The sequence below is a fragment of the Micromys minutus genome, assembly GCF_963924665.1.
Source record: "Micromys minutus genome assembly, chromosome: 1".
Taxonomy (NCBI): Eukaryota; Metazoa; Chordata; class Mammalia; order Rodentia; family Muridae; genus Micromys; species Micromys minutus.
The window spans coordinates 87,653,225-87,676,242 of record NC_137969.1 but is presented as its reverse complement, the minus strand read 5'-3'; the positions used below and the strand labels follow the sequence as shown (position 1 = coordinate 87,676,242).

At 45.4% G+C, this 23,018-nt stretch overlaps 1 protein-coding gene across 1 annotated transcript in view; it reads left to right on the top strand.

Annotated features, from left to right (window-relative positions):
* The window catches only part of PLXNA2 (plexin A2), a gene marked incomplete at its 5' end in the record, with an annotated part of 171,766 nt that extends 149,141 nt beyond the window's left edge, over positions 1 to 22,625 (top strand). Inside the window, 15 exons of the mRNA XM_080926315.1 lie at positions 677 to 916; positions 1,311 to 1,454; positions 1,738 to 1,972; positions 3,812 to 3,954; positions 4,453 to 4,721; positions 6,518 to 6,584; positions 6,738 to 6,884; positions 7,456 to 7,615; positions 8,006 to 8,109; positions 11,636 to 11,735; positions 12,744 to 12,934; positions 13,890 to 14,059; positions 15,960 to 16,172; positions 16,753 to 16,903; positions 17,863 to 22,625. Coding sequence (XP_080782441.1) covers positions 677 to 916; positions 1,311 to 1,454; positions 1,738 to 1,972; positions 3,812 to 3,954; positions 4,453 to 4,721; positions 6,518 to 6,584; positions 6,738 to 6,884; positions 7,456 to 7,615; positions 8,006 to 8,109; positions 11,636 to 11,735; positions 12,744 to 12,934; positions 13,890 to 14,059; positions 15,960 to 16,172; positions 16,753 to 16,903; positions 17,863 to 17,958 — 2,430 coding nt within the window. The 3' untranslated portion in view covers positions 17,959 to 22,625. The remainder of the gene's footprint in view (positions 1 to 676; positions 917 to 1,310; positions 1,455 to 1,737; positions 1,973 to 3,811; positions 3,955 to 4,452; positions 4,722 to 6,517; positions 6,585 to 6,737; positions 6,885 to 7,455; positions 7,616 to 8,005; positions 8,110 to 11,635; positions 11,736 to 12,743; positions 12,935 to 13,889; positions 14,060 to 15,959; positions 16,173 to 16,752; positions 16,904 to 17,862) is intronic.
* Between the last annotated feature and the right edge of the window lie 393 nt (positions 22,626 to 23,018).

The following is a 23,018-nucleotide window of genomic DNA, read 5'->3' as shown; positions in this document are numbered from 1 at the left end:
GCAGAATTCTGTGAGCACTTTGTGCTGAGGCATTAGCTGAACACTTTACAAAGCACAAAAAACTCGTCTCCCCATTTTCTGTTTCACACTGAATACTCTCACCCCAGCCCCCACACATACTCCCTCACTGCAGCCGTCCTCTTCTTCAGACATTCTTACATATTGCGTTGCTGTCTCCTCCAGCTGAAACTTGTTCCCGAACTATTCTTTGGCCTAGGTAATGCTCATGTTCTTCGGATAAAAGCATTCACTAGTTCTGAGGGAAATCCCTCATGAATCCTGCTTTAGGCCGTGCACACTCACAGACTGTCCAGAGAGCATCTGGTTCCACTCACCAGAGTGTTCCTCATCCATTCATGCACTTCACAGTATCGTGCCCTGTGCTGCCCCAGGCTCTCTCTCTATGGAGTAGCTTATAAAGCTTGTTTAATTAATCCAGAGCTGTCCCTTGAGACTATTTCATTCTGTGCACCAGACTCTCATCCCAGTGTCTAGCAGAAATCGGGTGCTCAAAACAGTGTTAACAAATAAATGAGTGGGGTTAAAGGCATTATCACCACATTGTTCTTAAGGGTCTCCCATGTAGTGAAGGAAAAGCACACAGAGGGTAAGAGGAAAGGACACACCCATCTTCGCCCAGCAGGTGGTCAGGTCTGAACTGCTCTCTGCCTCCTAGGTATGCACGGTGGTAAACACTACCACCCTCACCTGCCTGGCACCCTCTCTGACCAGTGACTACCGCCCAGGTCTGGACACTGTGGAACGGCCAGATGAGTTCGGATTTCTCTTTAACAATGTCCAATCCTTACTCATCTATAATGACACCAAGTTCATCTACTACCCCAACCCAACTTTTGAACTGCTCAGCCCCACTGGAATCTTGGATCAGAAGCCAGGCTCACCCATCATCCTGAAGGTAGGAAAGAAAAGCCTGTAGAGTGCTGGGAAAGTGCGGCAGGCCCTTCCCTCTTGAGAAGGCCTGACCTCTAGGTGCTAGCATACAGGAGTTTTGTTGCATCCCACCTACCCTTAAATACCATGTGTCCTCCCCTGAATCTGTATCTGTCTGTGTTTTGTGTCTCCTTTTCCTTTTCTATCTTCCTCTTTCCTAAACACCTCTTTCTTTGGGGGGAGGGGGGTGCACTCCTTTCATCTGTGGTTGGTTGAAGTCTCCTTTAAAAAACAGCCATGGAGGCTTACTGGTTTTTACATTGCTTCCCTACCCGGTCTCCTTTGTCTCCTTTTAAGTAGGTAATTAATGTCTGCTTGCATATGCCAGTTCTCCTCATTAAGACATCTGTTCTCGACAGGGCAAAAATCTCTGTCCTCCGGCCTCTGGAGGGGCCAAACTCAACTACACAGTAATGATTGGAGAGACACCGTGCACAGTCACTGTGTCTGAGACACAGCTGCTCTGTGAACCTCCAAACCTCACAGGGCAGCACAAGGTCATGGTGAGTGAACCCTCTTCTGTCTCTTTCCTCTGCCCAACCTCGCCATGTATGCATGAAGAAAGGTTCCCTTCTCCCTCAGTTCTGACTCATGCCCTCCGTATTTCCTCATCTCCATGTCCTCAAAATGGGAACACATAAGGAGAAAGGCAAATCCCAAGGCAGGAATTGCTTAATATTCAAATATCCACAGTACTATTGTCCTCTGTCTTGCCATTGCTCACTCTGTAGGATCTGATAGCATACCAGGACTCTTTACCTGTGTGTCTGTGTGTATGTTGTACAGGTTCACGTGGGGGGGATGGTATTCTCACCTGGCTCCGTGAGCGTCATCTCCGACAGCTTGTTGACACTGCCGGCCATCATCAGCATCGCGGCTGGTGGAAGCCTCCTTCTTATCATCGTCATCATTGTCCTCATCGCTTACAAGCGCAAGTCTAGGGAAAATGACCTCACGCTCAAGCGGCTCCAAATGCAGATGGACAACCTGGAGTCCAGGGTGGCACTGGAGTGCAAGGAAGGTGAGTGCGGGTGCATCCTTGACTCCAGGACTTGTCCTTCCTCACTGATCTTATCACCCTCCTTACGTACAAATTCCGCCTTTATCTCTATCTTCTTTCCACAGCCTTCATATTCTATTCCTTCACAGAAACTTTCCCTGTCCCTCGGGTTAGAGAATACCCAGGGACGCCCCAGTGTAAGGAGAGAGGTCCATTGGCAGTGTTCAATGTCCTTGATCTACCCCAATTCAGCCCATAATTTAGCCAACTGTCTCGTTCCCTCACAGTAAGAGTGCCAGGCCTCAATGTCTCAGACAAGATCCATTGATTGCCAGTGTTTATTCCTTTCCTAATACTCACAGGAGCACCTTTGCAGTGTATGGAAGCCACAGCCAGGAAAGTAGGAAAGCCCTACCTTCTTCTTCCTGGCCCATCACCTCCTAGGATTTGTTTTCTATCTCTACTGTAGACTGAATGCTGACCACCTTGGATGTGAATGTGCATAGGAGTAGAGATTGTGTTTTCTCTCATATCCCACGCAGACAAATCTACAGGGTGGCTAACAAGCATACCTGGCATTCTCTCAGGCTGAGGACCTGGCAGGCTCTCTGGGTAAACATCTCAATTAGGAATCAAAACATTTTTCCCTTTGTGGCAAGTGGCTTTTCACAAGTAAGTAACTGTTAGACAATGCGGAACAGCTGTATTGGTAGAGATGGGTCAAAACCCTCCCATCTCCCTCATTCCTCAGCACAAAGCCTAAAGACTTACCCATTGACCTGAAAAGCCAAGGAGACACTTGGGAGCCCCTCACTGTCTGGACTCACCTGCAGGATGAGCATTTGACAGCCAAGGTTTTTACATCCTGGTTCTTCTTTCTAGGGGAAGGTGATCAATTTATTTATTCTGACCTTTGTTGAACTCAGGAAGTTCTCCTCTTGTGTCTACAAATATCTACAAAGGGCCAAAGTCATATTGTTCTCTTCTTTATATTTTAGTCACCTTTGCAACTGTAGAAGTAAAAAATAAAAATAAAAAATAAACGTAGAAGACATAGAAATTCTCCACCTTCTCATCACAATATATTGTGTAATCACCCAGTAAAGAGAGAAAGGGATCTGGGAAATAGCTCAGTCACATGCATGAGGTCCTGAGGCTGATCCTTACAACCCACATAAAAGCAAACAACAACAAAATGGACAGGCATTTAGCATGGGCTTACAATTATGGCACAGGGAAAGCAGAGACAGGAGGATCTTGGCTCATTGGCTAGACAGATTAACCTAATTTGTGAACTCCAGGCTAATGAAGATCCTGTCCCTGAGGAGGTGTTTCTGAAGATGTCACCTAAGGTTATCCTCTGGCTTCCAAAGTCACACATGTCACAGATACTTTTGCATGTATCTATTCACATGCATATATACACACACACTTTTTGAAAGTTACTTTGGCTGAGTTTGAAAATTTTCTGTCTATGATTAGTTAATCCTGTTGTCTAAAGGCCTGTGGTAAGGCTACATATAGTGGTCAAAATGTAGCCAAGCAAAAAACCCAAAGAGGAAAACCCAGAGTCTCACAATCCCCTTTCAGTTTAAGCACATCCCTAAGATCTCCCCCAGGTTCTGCCTCTTCAAGTTACCACCACTTCTAATAGCTTCAAGTTGGGGATCATGCCTTAGGAGATTCTTAAAATCTTATAGAAAACAACCTATAGCAAAAACCTAGGATACCTTCCTCATTACACTCCTCTAACCTACTTCCTCTGTACCCCAGCTTCCTTCTTCAGACAAGCTTTTCCCTTTCTCTTCTGCCCTCACTTGAACTCCTTCTAAGCTTCCCTGTCTTCTCTTACTCTCACAGCTTTTGCAGAGCTTCAGACAGACATCAATGAGCTAACCAGTGACTTGGATCGATCAGGAATCCCTTACCTGGACTACCGTACCTATGCCATGAGAGTCTTGTTCCCAGGCATTGAGGACCACCCTGTTCTGCGGGAGCTGGAGGTACTTACTGCCTGTCTTCTAATGATGCATGCCAGAGGTTCCCAGGAAATCCAGGGGGCAGGATCGAGTTATGAAGGAAAAGAGCCTTATGAAAGTTCATAACAGCTTTAAAAACGGGAGGGGGTGGCAGTAGTTTGTGACAGACTTAGAAATAATAACTTGGGGCTTGTTTGTACATTTGTTGGTTTGTTTACTCAAGAGAATGAGCCAGGGCAGAGGAAATTACAGGGAAATGAATAAGCTGATGGATCATCTCCTGTTGGGTTCTTGGGAAATGAGCTACATCTGTTGTGCTATTCAGAACCTCACCTCCAAGACAAATAGAGGGGACCCAGAAGAATAACCTTCACAGAACAACCCCCAGCAACAGAGTTGGGGGATACAATGGCTGCAGCCCTCCTAGAGAGGGTCCTAGAGCAGGCATTATCATCATCATGTCCTAAGGGCCTGAGGGGATACCCAGAGCCTGTCCTCTAAAGGTCATCCTGTATACCTCAGGTACAGGGAAACGGACAGCAGCATGTGGAGAAAGCCCTGAAACTCTTCGGCCAGCTTATCAACAACAAGGTGTTCTTGCTAACCTTCATCCGCACACTGGAGCTACAGCGCAGCTTCTCCATGCGAGACCGTGGGAACGTGGCATCTCTCATCATGACAGGCCTTCAGGGTCGCCTGGAATACGCCACCGATGTCCTCAAGCAGCTGCTTTCTGACCTCATTGACAAGAACCTGGAGAACAAGAACCACCCCAAGCTTCTTCTCCGCAGGTCTGACCCACAGCAGGGGAAAGGCAGTTATAAGTTAGAAACCTTGTCAGATAGGCTCCCGATATCCTCAACCCCTTGAAATGGCTTCCATGAAGGGTTGTTTGTGTCCTTATAACAGCCCAGTATGGAGTGTGATCTTTTGCTGGTCCTGGGAAACCATATGACTCCCAACCCAAGTACATGGCCTGTCTTAGGACTCAGCTTGAACCCCAGTCCACTTGTCTCTGTGACCTCACACCACGGGTGCTGTCCTTTTGTGTTTTGGTTTCCTCATAAACGAGATGAGAGAAATATCAGCCTCAGCTTCCAGAGCTGTGCTCCTGAGCATGGTGCCACCGTTGATTAAAATGAATCATACACTTTTTTTTCTCTGTCTCACTGGTCATAATCCCAGTGACCAGACACCCTGTGCTTGTGGCAGCCTTATTGGATAGCAAAAGCAGACAATTTCCCATCATCATACTTAGGTCTGCTAGACAGAGATTAGGAGCGGATTTGGGGCCCAGCTCTCTAGCCTGGAATTGCTAGTATATACCACCTACCTCAGTTGCCACTTTTCTGATAGGGCATCGATTTTAGAGACCCTCTGTCTCCTCCTGCACCCATTCTCCGTTGAGGTCATAATGAGCTGAGCTCATAATGATCTAGGGCTCTGAGCAGCGGGAATTGAGTCTACCACCTCCACTCAGGCTCTTCCTGAACCTTCCCTCACTATCTTGGGTTTTCAGGCCACACATGGGGTGGCTTTATTTTATAAGCGTTGAGGCCCAGTCCTACCAGTCTGAACACTGGAAGCTCTCATTAAGAGCTGTTGTATTTAAATTAGAGCTAATCTCAAACACAATGCTGAAAGAGGATGCTGGGAGGGCCCAGAGAGAAAGCTGCAATCTCTTCTGCCTTTGTCACTCTCTCCCAGCCCTTATTGCTAAGCAGCCCTGGCTTTTACTTCAGCCGGAGGGTATAATTTGCATCACGTTGTAGGGAGTTAAAATACCCCTTCACATACCCATCAACAAGGTCTATCACAGTGCTTTGCTTTGTTTCTTTCCAAGTTCCCATAGCTGTAGCCTGGTGTGGGGGAGGGGAAGGAAGTGGTGCTTACAGAAACAGACCCCCACTGTTGGCTAAACTCTTTAAACACTGCTCTCCACCTAAAAACCTAGAGAGCATATGAATCACAGGCCTAATCACTCTTATTTACCAAGTGTTTTTACTGTGGGGCATGTGTTATCTTTTGCATTTTAAATATACTGGCTGATTCACCTCTAATAATTGAAAGTGTGAATTAATTATGACTGTGACTTACTCAAAGTTATATAGTCAGTCAATAATATAGTTTGGGTTTGAACATATGAGGCAATCTATGTTTGGAGAGGCAGGTACCTGGCATGTACTACAAAGTACTTATGTTGCAGAAACCACAGAGGAACAGACAGATTCTCTTAATCACCAGGAGACCTAAGGGAGTAAGGAACTAGTCCTTTACAGCCTATGGGATAAGTCTTTGTCTACTACGCACTTCAGGTGTCACCAGCAGTTTGTAGTACCACAAAGCAGCTAAAATGAAATGTCTTGACTTTTTAGAGTCTCAGAAAATTAAATCTTGGGAAATGACCTCCCAGGAAATTTCCCATTAAGTATAGGAAAGAGCTCATTCCTAGGCAGTCACTTCCAATTATTGCTGGGGTTTGGTTGGGTTGCTAGCATCCAGTCTTAGCTGTATGATCTCTTACACACATGACAAGCCTGGGTATACCAACAGTCACCTGGGTAACTGGTCCCTCTGCCTTCTCCAGGACTGAGTCTGTGGCTGAGAAGATGCTGACCAACTGGTTTGCTTTCCTTCTACACAAGTTCCTGAAGGTAAGAGGGAGTGAGCAGGGCTGGAGCTAAACCATACGATTCCTTGGCATGACTGCTCCCAAGCCAAGCAGGCTTGGGCTCTCTCCCCTGGCTTTAGAGGCAGTCAGGACGAGCTAGGCAAGAGCTATATTCTCTGACCTGATATGCCCACAGGAGTGCGCTGGGGAACCGCTCTTCATGCTATACTGTGCAATCAAGCAGCAGATGGAGAAAGGCCCCATTGACGCCATCACTGGTGAGGCCCGATACTCCCTGAGTGAAGACAAGCTCATCCGGCAACAGATAGAGTACAAGACTCTGGTAAGGAGAACAAAAGCCCCTGTACTACCTGTGACAGTCCCTTCTCTACCTTATTGCCAATGAGGCCATTTATCAAAAAGAGGCTTGGGAACGTGATAATCTCTGGGTATATCAAGTTTATAAAGAGGAAGGCAGATTTCCCCTCATCTGGTGAGCCAAATGAGCAGCCTGTGCCTCAGTTTACCCAAGATGATATTGAGGGAAAACAAGTTTACTTACCATTTGGGACTGCAAAATCAGCAAGGAAAGAACGTAAGTATGCTGGTCTCCAGTGTAGCAGCTTTTGAGGACAAGACAGACCAGCACTTGACACCCATGGACACCCATGAGCCTTCACTAAGCTTACCCCAACCCATTTGAAAAGTAGCTTATCTTTTTCTTGAGAAAGGATTAACAACTTGGCTTCAGCTCTCACAGTAGATAGCAGGAAGAGGAAGAAACCAAGTCTCAAAATAAAGAACCACATTTTTTCTCATTAGAACAAACATTGGAAAATGGGTTCTGAGGCCTCGACTTCTTCCCACAATACTTCTCGAGTATGTGAAGCTCACCCTTGGTCCCCTACTTACAGATCCTGAACTGCGTCAACCCTGACAATGAGAATAGCCCAGAGATCCCAGTGAAGGTGCTAAACTGCGACACCATCACTCAAGTCAAGGAGAAGATTCTCGATGCCGTCTATAAGAATGTTCCCTACTCCCAGCGGCCAAGGGCTGTGGACATGGACCTGGGTAGGAAGACTGGCACTGGACAAAGAGGGCAGCGTGGGAGCATGGCTTCCAAGAGCGCTATCAGTTCATGAGATAGCTAGGGAAAAGGGATGTGAAGTTCTGCCCGGTACACAGCCCCGCAGGAGCATGACTAGATCCTAGCCAGGCGAAGGCAATGGAGATCACTTCCTTCCTGGGTTTTGTTCCCTCCAATGTGAGGCTCTTCCACATTTGCCTTGCCCCTCCTCCAACTTCTGCCCTTTGGATGTTGAAAGGCTCTGCCCCTGACATCAGCCAATGGAGACAAGGCTCCTAAATCTCTAGAGGGCATAAAGAGTGGGTGACCCTGGGGTGACCCTGTCTGTCCTCACCCTCTCACGGCTACCCCTCCCATCCATCCTTTCTACCTAGAGTGGCGCCAGGGCCGGATTGCCAGAGTGGTGTTGCAGGATGAAGACATTACCACCAAGATAGAGGGTGACTGGAAGCGGCTAAACACACTGATGCATTACCAGGTAAGGGAAGGCCCTCCCTGTGGCCTTCATCCTCTAGAATATCCTCTTTTCTCTGTTAGAAGGCTTCAGAAGCCCACAATGTACTTTCCCCTCTCCACTTTCTTCTTTCCTGAACCTAGGAAGAGTCATCTAAGTGATACTTAGCTCGACTGCCCACTAGATTAATTGGGGGAAACTTATAAAACATGGGCTCTAAGACTGCCTTGGTCATCCTCTCCTGTGCCCCTCTACAGCTGTACAAAGAACAACATATTGTGAAATCCTGTACCTGCACAGTTCCAGACAGGTGCCTTCTGCTCATTTATCTGGCTTCTTAGTATTGCCATTGGCTCTCTGGCTTGTGGCAGAATAGGCACAGACTGGTCTTCAGCCTTAACATTCACAGTAACTAGAAACATTAAGTGTTCTTACTTTTTACCTGCGTGGAGTGCCTCAGTAGGTATGTAGACTGAATTCAGCATAGAAAGTGACAAGAAATATGTTTGTAATACTGGCAGACACATGGAATGAACAATCATAAAAATCTCAGGCAAAGAATTTAAGTAAGTATTCACCCTTCCCTGCTTTCATCCCATGGGTCCCACTCACAGTTTAGGGGTCTCTGTAAGGTTAAGCACAGGTAGACAGATTGGGATTCAGGAGAAGCACCAAAATAGGAACTGGAAATGAGAGACACTGAGGAAAGTTAAGCCAACCAGAGGAAGTGCCTCAGGCTATAAGACTCATGGGATTGTGATTAATGATATCTTCCTGTGTGTCTGGTTTACAAAAAGAGGCATGTAGAGAGGCTGACAGACCAGGCTGAGTTACCAATAGTCAGCCACTGGGAGACCCTAAAGTGGCCAAGTGCTTCAAAACACAAAAGAAACTAGGAGCACCGGGCATACCCCAAAATCCCTTCTTCCTGTGTAACCCCATGCTGCACTCGGATCTGTTCCAAGTGAGAAGACATAGAGATGACATGTATTCTATCTCGACACCCACTCTGCTGGCCTTCTATCTTTTCTCCCAACCTTAAACGATTGACCTATGTACAGGGGAAGGCAGGACGGTAGCTGAAAGGATTAGAAACAAGTGTACAAACTCAAGATTTGCACTACGTACAAGCAGACAATTCATTATGTGTTAATTCCACGTAAGCACACACACAACCACCTTCTGGAGTACAACCAGAACAATGTAATGAACCAATTAGAGGTGAATGAGAAAGCCCAAAGGAGACCAAATATTGTTCCCGAAGGGCAGGAACTTTACTTCTATCCATCTTTGATACCTTAAGGCTTGTTTCTGTTACCCAACCTGTATATTCCAATTAGAATAGAATACCCCTGTCTTATTGTGGTCCTCTCACAAAACACTTCCAATTCTCTCATGTCATTTATCATTTATGTATTCACTCATTCGTCAAATATTTACTGAGCATTACTGAGTACAAGGCACTTCCCACTCTCTAGTTCTGAGTGACAGAAACAGCAGGGAGTCTTCCTTCCTCTGAGAGATGTAAAGATGGTATTAATATTCAAAATGGCAACATGAGTACCAGCACATGCTGAGTGCTCACAGGATACCAGGGACTTTACTCAGCCTTTATGTGTCTTAATTTCTTTAATAACCATCACAACAGTAATTACCAGACATGATTATTATCCCAATGACAAATGAGACAACCAAGGCCCAGAGAGGCTGGAAAGTGGTGATAGGACTAAGGTCAGATCCAGGCCATTATTTTGAGCATGGCTCACCTGTTAGCTGGAAAAGAGGAGGAAAAAAAAAAAAAAAAAAAAAAAAAGCAGGGGTGGGGAGACAGAGACAAAGAGAGAGACAGAGTTAAGAGATAGACACAAAGAAAGGTAGCTTTATAACTGAACTCAGAACTAGTCACATTAGTCACCTTGTGAATTTCCCTAAGGACCACAACAAACCACACATAACGTCATCGTCTTTGCTGGGAGGAGAAATTCTCACCCTCACCAGATTTTCAGAGTAGCATTTCTAGGTTGTAGGTGACAACAGGGCTAATGCCCCTCACCCCTCCTCAGTCAGACTAAGTGCTGATGGTACACATAGCTGGCAAATCCAGAGACTCTCCAGCAAGGAGGTGACAGAACAGTGGCACCTCCTTGAAGCAATGATAGCTGCATGGGGCTCAGAAACCAAGGGCTTTACATACACTGCCCTCTTGCTGTCTTCCCTGGAGTCAAAGGCTTTTGGAGCCCCTGAAGAAGAAAATCTTCTTAATTAACAAAGAGATGGGTAAAAAACTGCCAGGGCTCCTGTAGATTTATAGGGAGGGTAAAATTAAACACCATCACTAAAGCTGGCTATCAGGGAATCTCGTTAGCACTAATGTTCATTTATAGTTTGACTTCTCAACATTTAATTCTTTTTTGGTGGGAGAGAAGAACTGACAATTTAAGACCCAGAAAGATGGTTTTATGGCTGGTGCAGCTATAAATCAAACTTACAAAGTTCATAAAAATTGTTAAAATAAAAAATGGTTTAATAGGAATGTTTTATGGCCCATAACATTATTATAGCTGTTTTATTCCCTCTGCGTTAGGGGTTTAATTGGATCACCACAATTCTGGGGATTCTCCGTTTTTATTAGATGGAGGGCAATCTTAAATCAAGATGGCCCCAAATGTCTTCTGTATGGCTCCTTATTCATCGGTCCTTCCCTAACTGCCGGGTGCTAGGCCTGGCATCTTCTCAGAGGACAAGGCACTGTGCCATCTTTCTCCCAACTCCTCAAGGGCAGATGCCCTTTTGGTGAAACTATTCAAGGTGGCCAACACATAATACAACAAAATCCAGGAGAAAATTGGAGCCAAAGGAAAAGATGGGCCTCATACCAGTGTGACTTATGATAAAATCCCAAATTAGGAAATAGAATGAGGAGGATGTGAGCTCTGGAGATGACAGGTCTGAAGAAAAATATCAACTCCTTAGTACATTAATGATGAGACCCTGAGGCGGTAACTTAGCCCACCCCTGCTTCTATTCTTTCATCTGTAAAATAGAAATAGTCATCCATAACAAAAGATTGATGGGAGGCTGAGTTTAACCCTTCTATCCAATAGAAATAAAGTGTGTCATTCTAAATTTTTCACTGGTCCCATTAAAAATACAGAAACAGGCTGTTGAAATAGTGTTAACAATATACTTTATTTAGCTCATCTTAAAAGAATTAGTTTAAGTGTATAATCAATGTCAGATTTATTAATGATATCATTTATATTCTTTCATTCATACTAATTTTCTGAACTCCTCTCTCTCTCCTTCTCCCTCCCCCCTTCTCTCTCTCTGTGTGTATGTGTGTGTGTGTGTGTGTGTGTGTGTGTGTGTGTGTGTGTGTGTGAACTTGTATGCTTAGTTGAGACTGGCTACATGTCAGGTGATCCAAAGACATGAAAATCAATAATGGTTGTTTGTAATATTTCTGAACTTCTGTTGACCCCATCCTCCCTAGAAGTACTTAACTTCTCAAGACACCTCAATTCCCCCCCCCCTTTTGTGCCATCCTTAGGTGTCAGACAGATCAGTAGTGGCTCTGGTTCCTAAGCAGACCTCCTCCTACAACATCCCTGCCTCTGCCAGCATCTCTCGGACATCCATTAGCAGATATGGTAAGCAGCCAGAATGCAATTAAGCTCAAATTCTCAAATTCTAGGCATCTGTGATCCTTGGGGGCCACCTGTTTCTGCCCTTAGCAGGAAGGTCCTGCTGCTGTCATGCCTTCATACAAAGGTACTGGCTTACCTGCCCCCTTTCTGAGGAGTCTTAAGGGCCATGTGTCTTTGAGAAGAGGCAGCAGCTAAAAGACTTAGTGTAGCTGGTGTGTACCCTGATTAGAGGTTCCCCTATCCCACTTTATATCTGTGGCCTTGGTTGTATTGGTAATTATAACCATTTTTGTCAAAAGTGTCTTAGTTTGGGACACAAATTCAACCATTCTTTCACTTCCATTCCCAGCCTTCTCTGAGCAGCAAGTTTCAGTCTCCCTTTGTCTCTTTTGGTTACAGGTACACTCAAAGGCACTAGACTATCCACCTGAAAGAACCAACAGGACTTAAGTCCAAAAAGGGTTCACAAAATATATTTTCAGACCCCAAAAAGAAGTGCCAGCTAACTCCAAAGAGGATCATCACAAGTTGAACCCTTACTTGTTTAGACATTTTTTTCTAAGACATGGGTTCTATGTGTAGCTGTGGCTGTCCTAGAACTAGCTCTGTGGACCAGGCCGGCATCTCACAGAAACCTGCCTGCTCTGCCTCTTGAGTGCAGGAGCCACAACTGCCTGGCACTATCTAGACTTTCTAGAGTGCTCATGTGCACACATCCAGCTGACATTCTACTTAATCATTGTTCATTGTTGGAAATATCAGAAAAGAGGGGACTCCCAAATTCTCACTTGTGTCTGAGCTCTTAAAATGTCTAAGTCTTTTTATCTGGAAATTTTAGGTTCCTCTTTCCAACCAAGGATTCATAAAACTATTCACCAAATATGTAATCCCAAGAGTCCTTTCAAGGTGAAGCTGGTTTATTCTGAATAGATGCATTAGGTGGCATTCCTGAAGGATGCTTTGAGCAGCAGGTTGGCCTGCCTCACTCTGGCTTTCCCTACCCTCTTTCAGACTCTTCCTTCAGGTACACGGGCAGCCCAGACAGCCTCCGGTCTCGGGTCCCCATGATCACCCCAGACCTGGAAAGTGGTGTCAAGGTTTGGCATCTGGTGAAGAACCATGACCATGGTGACCAGAAGGAGGGTGACCGGGGCAGCAAAATGGTGTCTGAGATCTACTTGACCCGACTTCTAGCCACCAAGGTAACTCTTGTACTACGCAAGCCAAGCTGTTCCCTAAACTTTGGCACAAACACCCATGTACCGGTGCTTCTGATTGCCTCTACTATCTCTGCCTTGTTTACCTGCTTTCTAGTTTAATGGGAGAGAGAAAAAAAAAAACATAAAGACCCAGTTGTACCAGAAATTTAAAGAAAGGCTATCCCTCCCAACCCACTGTGTCTCAGGCTGCAAGGAGATAAAGGCTGCAGGAAATCTAACACAGCAGCTTAAAGCTCTTAGAATTTCTCCCAGAATGGTCCATAACTAGTCTATCAGACTCATATCTTCATTTTTGTTTTGTTAAATAACAAAACACCGAGAATATCAATAAGAGACTACCATAAAACATCTGAGAAAGTCAGGAGTTCTAGTAGTCCTCAAAGTCTGTCTTAGGCCTGTTAACTGGGACCCAGGCCTAAGCTTGTCACTGCCTCTAGAACCCATGAAGCCCGTGGATCATGGCTGTGCCTGGGTTCTCCTGAAGCTAGACCTCAAGCATATGTTGCTAACACTAATACCATAAAGCTGTTCACGCTTCCTGTCAGACCCTACCCTACCCTCCAATCCCCACTAGGATACAGACTCCCTGAGCACCCTCTATAGACTCTGCCGCCAGTCTGAGTCCTGTCATTTATTCTACAATATTCACTTCCCATCTTCCCATCTAATGCCCTGAACTTATACCTTCAGAACACAGTGCCCCAGATTAGAAGAGAGATTTTTTCTGAGAATTCCCAGACTTGTAAGTCCCTCCCAACTCCACAACATCTCCCATTCAGTATCTACCTCACTCCTGCCCCTCAACCTTCACACTCTTGCATTTCAGGCAAATTTCCAGGGTAAGATGGGTCCAAGACCCCCATCTGGCATGCCTTTTTCTGCCCTCTGGCACCCATCCACCATTTCACTGACCCCCCCCCCCAACTTTCTCCCACAGGGCACCCTGCAGAAATTTGTGGATGACTTGTTTGAGACCTTGTTCAGCACTGTGCACCGGGGTAGTGCTCTCCCTCTAGCCATCAAGTACATGTTTGATTTCCTGGATGAGCAGGCAGACAGACACAGTATCCACGACACAGATGTGCGGCACACCTGGAAAAGCAACTGGTAACCCCAAGGGAGCTTAATGGGAATGGCACTCAGGGATGCCCAGCATTTTGGGGGTAGGGGACCAGCAGAGGCTAGAGATGGGAGGTAGAGATAGCTAGATATAGGACGTAGAGATAGGGCATGGGTTATCTGGCTCCTGGAACACAGCCCAACACACACACACACACACACACACACACATACACACACACACACACTGCAGAGTCAGCATCATCCCCAAGCCTTGCCTGGCCAGAGCTTTGCATACAGTTTTGAGCTCTGCCTTACCACTGTGACCCTTCCTATGGTAGAACTGCTTCCTCTGCTGTAGTATCTTCTAGTTATAAAGAGGAAGAAGCTAAGAAACAAATACAAAGCTGTATGTGAAACCTACAATGGAGCTTTGCAGCCTATCACCATTGAGCCTTCTGAGAGATGCACTTCTGAGCTGGGACCCCTGGTAAAGATGGCCATCATTGGGGATGTGGCTGGTAGTTGCTAGATTTGACAAACACACACGTATGAGATTTCATTGCAGACTTGTTTGCTTAAAGCCAAGTTTTAACCTCAGCAGCATAGCTTTCAGTAAGCATCAGAATGAATGCCCTGAAAGAATGGTTTTTGTTCAAGTCATTTCCACATCCAGATTAATGGTGGGAGAAGCAGCTTCTGATAGCACGTAGCATGAAACTTTTCCCTCCCAGTTTTTAAGCCTGGATTACAAACCATGCTAAGGACTAGCTTATAGACCAGACAAGACTTAGCCAAGAGCCAGAGTCAAAAGGCTTCCCCTAGGGCTGAGCACAAAGGATGGAAACATTTGGATTGGGCAGGAAGCCCACACAGCTGTCTGGAGTCAGCAATCCCCAGAAAACAGAGCTGACACAGATGGGTTCAGGCTGTCATTTGGAAATCAAAAGTCCTAGCAACCAGCAAAATACTTTGAGAGAGCCAATGGGGCCTTGGAATAGACTTTCACTCTTTTGATAGTGTGGCCCTCCTCATCTGCAATTTTGGTCACCGTGGAGTGATAAGGTTCAGTGGCAATATTTGAAGAACACTCAGTAAGCTCCACCAAAGCAGGTCAGTGGTGTCCCTCCTTCAGCTTTGCAGGATGTTGAACCCGTTACTGGGACTAGCTGTTTGGTTAAAATCGGGAGAATGTTAAAGGTTATTTGTTTCTCTGTGTCTTCTGGCTAGATTCAAGCAACAGCAAGGTACACCCTCCCCCAGTGCGACAGTGTGATACACATAGTGTGGCTTACATCTCACATAGCCACGGTCCAAGGAAAAGCTTAGACATGTCCAGCTCTGCCAGAGGAGGACAGGACAGAAGAACTGTGCCAAGAAGAGGTGGCAGCTCCTCCTAGGTTTCAAAAAAAGACACAAAAAGCCCTGGAGGGGATGCCTGATGGAAATTCCCCATGAGGAACTTGTCCCTTTGACCCAGTACTTAGAAGTGGCTCAGTGGCAGACTGGCTCTATAGGGTAGTGTCCCCACTGAGGCAGTACTTAGGACTGCCTGACCATTTCATCTTTTTTATATAATGGCCATGACCACTATGAGAGATGGGTTCCTCTGAAGCCCCGAGGAAATTGTGGTGTTTTCTGTAGTTAACCTTCCCCTGGAGTACTGAGGCCTCTGGAAAAGGCTCTCGAGAAGAGGCAAAGCCCAGACACACCCACCCCTCAGTTGTCAGGGAGAAGAGCAAATGTCTTGGTAGGAGAAGACCAAAAACCCACTCTTCTTTCTCCTGCATCTGGGAACAGCAACCAGCTCCTGTTAGACCAATTTCTGAGTTCATTCCCTTCCCTTTTAGAATGGAGTATCTGCTTTATCATCCAGAAGTGAGGGGGAAATGTAAGGAAAGGACAATGTCAAAGTGCATTCTTCAAGGTGCTCTGCCTTTTCCTACAGCCTTCCACTTCGTTTCTGGGTGAATGTCATCAAGAACCCTCAGTTTGTATTTGACATCCACAAGGGCAGCATCACGGATGCCTGCCTCTCTGTGGTAGCCCAGACCTTCATGGACTCCTGCTCCACATCAGAGCATCGACTGGGCAAGGACTCACCTTCCAATAAGTTGCTCTATGCCAAGGATATCCCCAGTTACAAGAACTGGGTAGAACGGTAAGTAGTTCCCTCAAGACACCCACTGTGGGTATCAGTGATTTCATACTGTGAAGGACAAGACCTCATACACCCTCTGCTGTGGGAAGGAAAGGAGCTTTGTGTCCTGGGAAGTCTGATAATTATCATCCCAATTAGCATTTACTGAGCATGTAAGCATCATTGTGATAAGGATTTTGTGTGTATTGTTTCACTGAAATGTCCAAATGTACAGTTGTAAAATAGCTGCTATGATTATCTCTATCTTACTAATGAATGTTTGGAGGCACAGAAAAGCTATATAACTTTCCAGAGCTCACAAGCAACCAGATAGAAGAGCTGAGATGTAAACACAGTGTCTTTTCTGAATCTGGGCTTTTGACTACTCAAGACCCAGCAGCTCTTAGCTGACTGAAGTGTCCTTCAGAAACATTGACTGCACCCTATACTCACACTTCAGCTTGAGGCAGAGGCCACATCAGAGAAGAGGTGGAAGGCAGAAGAGTGCCTTTGGCTCTATTCTCCAAAGGGTCCTGGACCAGGGTGGGTATTGGTGGATGTTTGCTGAACCCCCATCATAGACCTGTCCTGTCCATGACAGATACTATGCAGATATTGCCAAGCTCCCAGCCATTAGTGACCAAGATATGAATGCCTACCTCGCGGAGCAGTCCCGCCTGCATGCCACAGAGTTCAATATGCTGAGCGCCCTCAACGAGATCTACTCCTATGTCAGCAAGTACAGTGAGGAGGTAAGACAGAGTCTCAAAGGCAGAGACCAACCTGCAACTTGATCTAGGCCCCTAAAACAGCAGTAGCAGTCACTTTAAAAAAAAAAATCACAATCTACGGTCAAAGTCACTGAGCCCCAAATAATCTTTTCTTTACAAAACAACCCAACCTCTCCTGATTCATTGAAATCCTCCCTATGCACTATCTTCTCTCACTCAAATTTTTTATGACTAATTTTACTCTTTCTTAAGCAGTGAATAAAATTATCAGTTTACACTTGAGCAAATTTGGTCAGATTCAGATAGACTCTGGACTTTGTCATGAACAGAAGTTAACCAGGAAGGCGACAGGCCATGGCATTAGCACTAGGCCTAAAGAAAAGAATTGCATAAAAATAGTAGGTCACACTTAAGTAACTCTAACATGTGGTTTAAGCACATGAGAGCTCTATGTACATGCATGTGTTTGTACAGCATGATTTTATGGCATGCCACGCATATGAGTAAATGCAGCTGAAAAAAGTCCTGTGTGACCCCAGAGCCATCTGAACCTCATAGTAGCCATGATTCTGTGGCCATGGTGTGTAAATGAGCCCACCAAACTGCTGCTTATGCAGCTTACAAGACTAGGTACAGTCTGTGCTCCTAGTAGTAAGTAACTGTGTAACTATTGCATAAACTATGTTTACGATGCTATGCTTTCGTTACTGTTTTAGAGCATACGCCTACTTATAAAAGCAGAGCCATACATTGCACACGTGTTCTCTTGTACTTGATCAGTCTCTTGTATGTGAGAAGGTACTTTTCCTGATGACAAAACCATATAAGGACTCTGATTCACTGAATCACACCAGCTATTTGACATTACAGTCCCAATGGCAGAATGCTAAGGTAGAGGGACAGATGCTGGGTTGATGACTTCAGAAAGCTGTGCCTTTAAAGCTGAGCGTTGAGTTACCTGCCTTTGTTTTGCCCCTCAGCTCATCGGGGCACTAGAACAGGATGAGCAGGCACGACGGCAGCGGCTGGCCTACAAGGTGGAGCATCTCATCACTGCCATGTCCATAGAGAGCTGAAAGGAAGACATCCTGCTCCTGGAAGAGAGACTCATACAAGCTATCACACTGGCATCTCAAAAGGAAAGATGGGATGAGTGAAGGGTATCAGACCCCAGAGCTGGCTGTCCTCAAAAACCTCACCGAGGAAAGAAGGAAAGGCTCCTCTGTCAATGGCAGCCATGTTTCAACATAGCCGGTTCCTTCCAGAAGGACAGGGAACACCACCCATCACAGTGTGAGCTCAGGACACTACGGGCAAGGAGAAGGTGGCCCTTTAAGCTGAGAGGCTTGAGCCAAATGGTTCTGCCTCTGTGACTGCTGCTTTGCATGAAAACTCATTTGATGTATATTGGGAAATAATGAGAACTTTATTTAATTTTTTAAGAAAAAGGGAAAAAAAACAGAAATAAAACAAAACATAAATCCTTCCTGTCCATCCCGTCCAACTTTTGTTTAATTTGATTTCTGTTCCCTTCTCAGTAATATTTCTCCTTCCTTCTGTAACATCTCTTTCTCAGTGTCAGAAAAAATGCCTGAGAGATGCTAAGTAGAACCAGTATGGAAATGCTCTCCTCTCCCTTGAACTGAGAGGAAAAAGGGGAGGCAGAAAGGAGCAGAAGTTCACTAAACATTTGGCAAATAAGCCAGGAAGACCTGAATCCCACCACAGCCAGAAGCACCTGAGAACTGCAGGCTTTTGTGGGAATTTTGGAAGCTGATCAGATCTACCTGCTAATAGGAAACTGCCTTCCATGCTGTGCCCTTGTGCATCCTCACCTCCTAAGAGGAGGAAGTACCCAACAAGGACCGGTGGGAACACCTTTTCTTTGTTTCACCTGATCCCAAGCCTCAACAAAATCGGAGTTGGTCTTTTGGTACTTTTCCTTTTGGTTTTCCTAAAATTGGTATCAGAAACAACAGAAGAGGTGAGGCTTTCACAGAACAGCCGCCTCCTCCCTAAGGACCCTGATCACAAGCCAGGCACCTGGGGACTGTACAAACCAGGCCTCCTAGGTTTGAGCTGAATGGGGAATATGGGTGTTTGACTTTGGATTCTACTCAACTATCCACTAGTTTACGGCAATTAAAAAGAAAACAAACTCAAACACTGTTTACAGTAAGCAATACTTGAAGAGTGTAGGTTTAAAAAGCAGCAGTATTTATTATTACATTTTCTTTTCTCTTGTGCCTGGAGAGGGGAGGCCAACCTTCGCTCATATCCAGAAGCCCCCGACCATCTGGGCATACTGCATTTGCCTCAGTAGAAATGACCGTGGTATCCCATCATCTCTGTCTGTCATGGAACCGTGGATGTGAAAGTTTACTACTTCTAAGAAGGCACTTGTCCTTCCCTCTGTCTCATGATACCTAATGCCATAGATGGCCAGCCTTCCTGAGTATAGCTTCCAAGCAGAGGCCAAGGTTCCATCCTTGGGCCCAGAGGCAAGCTCTGTAGTAGCAGGACAAGGAATTCAACTGGTAAGCCCTCAGGGAATTTAGTCCTTCTGCCTTGGCATGGCCTCTAGCAGCCAAATGTCAACAGCTTTGCAACTAGCATCTGTCTCAAGGTAGGATAACAAGAGGAAGACAAAGGGTGGGCTAAGGGAACAGTGAACATATGTGTCCCCTAAGAAGGCATGAGCCTTCTGCTTTTTAAGGGGTCAGGAATGCCAGGCTGTAGGGCTGGGAAATGGGGCTAAAAATCCCAACAGAGACTGGCCCTGGGATATTTCCTTCACAATTAACTCAGGCCTCAGCTTATTTCTCCAGTTGATTCCAATTTCTGAGACTCTGCTGACAAGATGTGACTGCCTGCACAGGACAAAGAAGAAAGCCAAGAAGGTAGCTTCCATGCAATGTATGTGTCTTCAGATGGCTGTCTTCACACACAGCTAATGCTGTCTAAGCGGTTCAGCTTGTTTCTTTCCTGAATGCAACTGACAAGTGGAGAGAGAAAACCATTCAGCAACATACTCAGGAAACTTGCTGAATTTATGATGATTCACAACCAGCCATGCCAAGGGCACATTTCTTCTGATAATCTACTCATGTTAAAGTTTTTTGGGGCCATATCAATAGCCTGAAAAAAAGAAACTAATGCCTGGCCTTCCACACCAAGCCAAAGTGTTTGCTCCTCATAGCACCCAAAGCTTATCATCTTAGAGCCTGTAATTTATGAAAATGAAAAAAGTGATGTAGTCAAAACAAGAATAGGAACAGAAGACAGGATAAACTCTGGCCCGCCACCACTTTTTTTTTTTCCATCCCAGCACTGTTAAAGACTTTCTGAGCAGTTCCTACTGCTCAGGCTGATGTCCAGAGCACCATTTCATCAAGAAGTAAAGAAGAAAATGCTTGACATCTCTTTCAGTAGCATCTTACCCACATCCTTCTCATTGTGCCTACCTGGTATATCCCAGCAGCCACTTATGGTACCCGCCCACTGCCCCTGACATGCTTCACTGAAGATGTTTGGAGAGGATGGAGAGAATAATGGAGAGAGAGCAAATCAAAGAATGTAGATGAAGGGAGCAGGGCCAACCCTGGAAGGTGGTCTAGCCACTTTGCTAAGGAGTCCATGAGTTAGACTACTTGGACTAAAAATGAAGAGTGGCCCAGAGGCACAGTTAAAGAAGAACTAAGGAAAGTTCAACTAGAGACAGGCCATGCCATGCCAGGAGGGTGAGTTATTGCAGTCTTGCTCTCGTTTTGGCTTTCTTCTACCTGTCATCCCACCAGCTCTTTGCTTTGGTTTACTAGTCACTGGTAGTCTACTCCCTAGGGGATGGAGAAGAGAGGAAGTTGATTGGTCATTCTTGCTATTACCCAATTTGAGGATATTTTGGCCTTCTGTTTTAAAATAAATTGTTAAAGCTGTTACCCTTCCCCACAAAAAGCCATCTATCTATCTTTGGGGAGGCATGAGGTTTCTCTTAACCTACCTAGCTTTACTTTATTTCATTGATCTACACAAAAGCCAATTCTCTAGGAAAGGAATAGGACTGCAGAGGGTTTGGCAAGACAGAGTTCTAGAGGACTGTATTAAGGCTTATCCCTCAACTGGATTTGACAACACCTCCTGCCTTCTGTGTGGGTCAGGCACTTTTGTGTCTGATGTTCTACCTCTTTCTGTGGTTTGAGTCTCAAAACCACTTCTGATCCTTCTTTCTTTATAGAGTGCAGTCCTTCAGCTCATAGGCACACTGTGATCTTCCAGAAGGAGGGAACTGTGTCCTTCATTCATTCATTTGGAGAACATTCCTTAGTAGTAACCCTCTGTCAAGTTCTTAGAGGTTCTGCAGAGCAGGGTGAAGAAGACCGCAAAGGTCCTTCTTTCAGCAAATGCAGATTCTTCAAGCTGCTAGACCTGCCACTAATACAGCAGGATGGTTCTTCCCACCCTCTCTGGCAGAAAGCACTAGGTTCGTAGAAAATGGGTGTCATTAAAGAAGAAGGCTGACACCCCCCCCCACTTGCTACTATCTCTTTAGTCAGCACAACCTTGCAGCTTATGCTCCCAACCTTCCCTCAGTTCCACCAGGAAGAAAATAGAAATTAGCAGTCAAGGCCCCTGGGCCTGATGCCCGTGAGATAAAAAGCAGTGGTGGCTGCTAGCCGTGGTCCAGTGCAAGCAGAGACTGCTGGAAGCCTCTGGCTACCCAGTTCTCAGATACTGCAGTTGCCAAATCTGTAATCTCACTTGATGCCTGGCAGTAGTAAGCTGGCAGTTACTCTAAAAGGCCCTTTCCAACCACACTGTGTCACGGCTAAGAGCCCCATGTCTTCGACACATATGGTTAAGAATTGAGACGCAGCGCCAAGAAGGTGAGGAAATGCAAAGTGGCTTCAGGGACTTTGGGCATGGCGCAGATCTTATGGTGGAAGGGAGGCTGGAAGAAGGTGGTCAGGTCCTCCTGATGCCTTGATTAGGAATGTTCTTGGAGAACAGTGGCATCATCTTCATGCTCCATGTGTCTTTTCCTTCTCTCTATCTTTTCTACACATTCTCTAGAGTAAAGATCTAGTATATAAGGCCCAGTGACAGTTATAATGAAGAGTAAAGTTTCTCTCGGTACTTTCCAGCTAGTCTAGGGAATGTTCCAAGAGACAATCAAGGCCAGTGCCTATCAGACAGGCCTCAACACAATAGACAAACTCTAGAGTCTCCTGCCTTGCAAAGGCTCACAACTCACTCTCCTCTCCCATACTATCTCCCCAGACTGAGCTGCCTCCTCCCTGCCTCTGATCTGCCTATACCCTAGGAACCCAATGAAGGAAGGAAGACAGTTCTTTGAGACTCAGTCAAGGCCATCATTTTGACATGCTTTGTCTCCATTTTGACATCCAAGCATATGGAAGTGTGGTCCCCACCAAACAGGACCAAAGTTCCTGAATGTATAGGAGAGAAAGGGACAAGCTCTTTATAGAGACACATGAAGGCCTTGAGCCAAGCTGCCTCTCCTCATCCTCTCCTACTCAGACCTTTCCCCATGACACACTGGAATCTGTATTATATCTATTTTTAAGGAAGTACAATGCTGGTTGTCTGGTTTTGTTGTTTTTACAGGTGTTATGAAATAATAAGAAAATGAAGTATTTAAAATGTTCCAATAAAGCGGGGTTTTGTTATCTAATATATTATCATGTACCTATTGTAAATATGAAACTCCTATTTTGCAAGCCAAGGACACAATTTGTACTGTTGTTATATATAAATAAAGATTACTGGATAAAAAAAAAACTAATCTCCTTAAATCTTCAAATAAACATAGTTGTTTGGACACATAGGTAAATAATAACTTTGGGGGTCTATACAAGAAGCAGATAGTCAGAAAGAACAACTGAGTTGTTTTGAATGAATCTGAGAAAACTGTGGAGCCCGAGTTTATTAATGTCTCGCCATCTTCATCACACACTTGCTGGCTCTTTCTGCTCCAGTCATACCAGTGGGTGAACACTGCCCCCTACCAACAGGACCTCAGAATACAGCTTGCCTTTGGTGAGGCTGGGCAGCTGCAGGCTCCTTTCCAGACTGAATTCTTAGACTAGTCTCCCCACTGTCCCCAAGACCAGCCCTT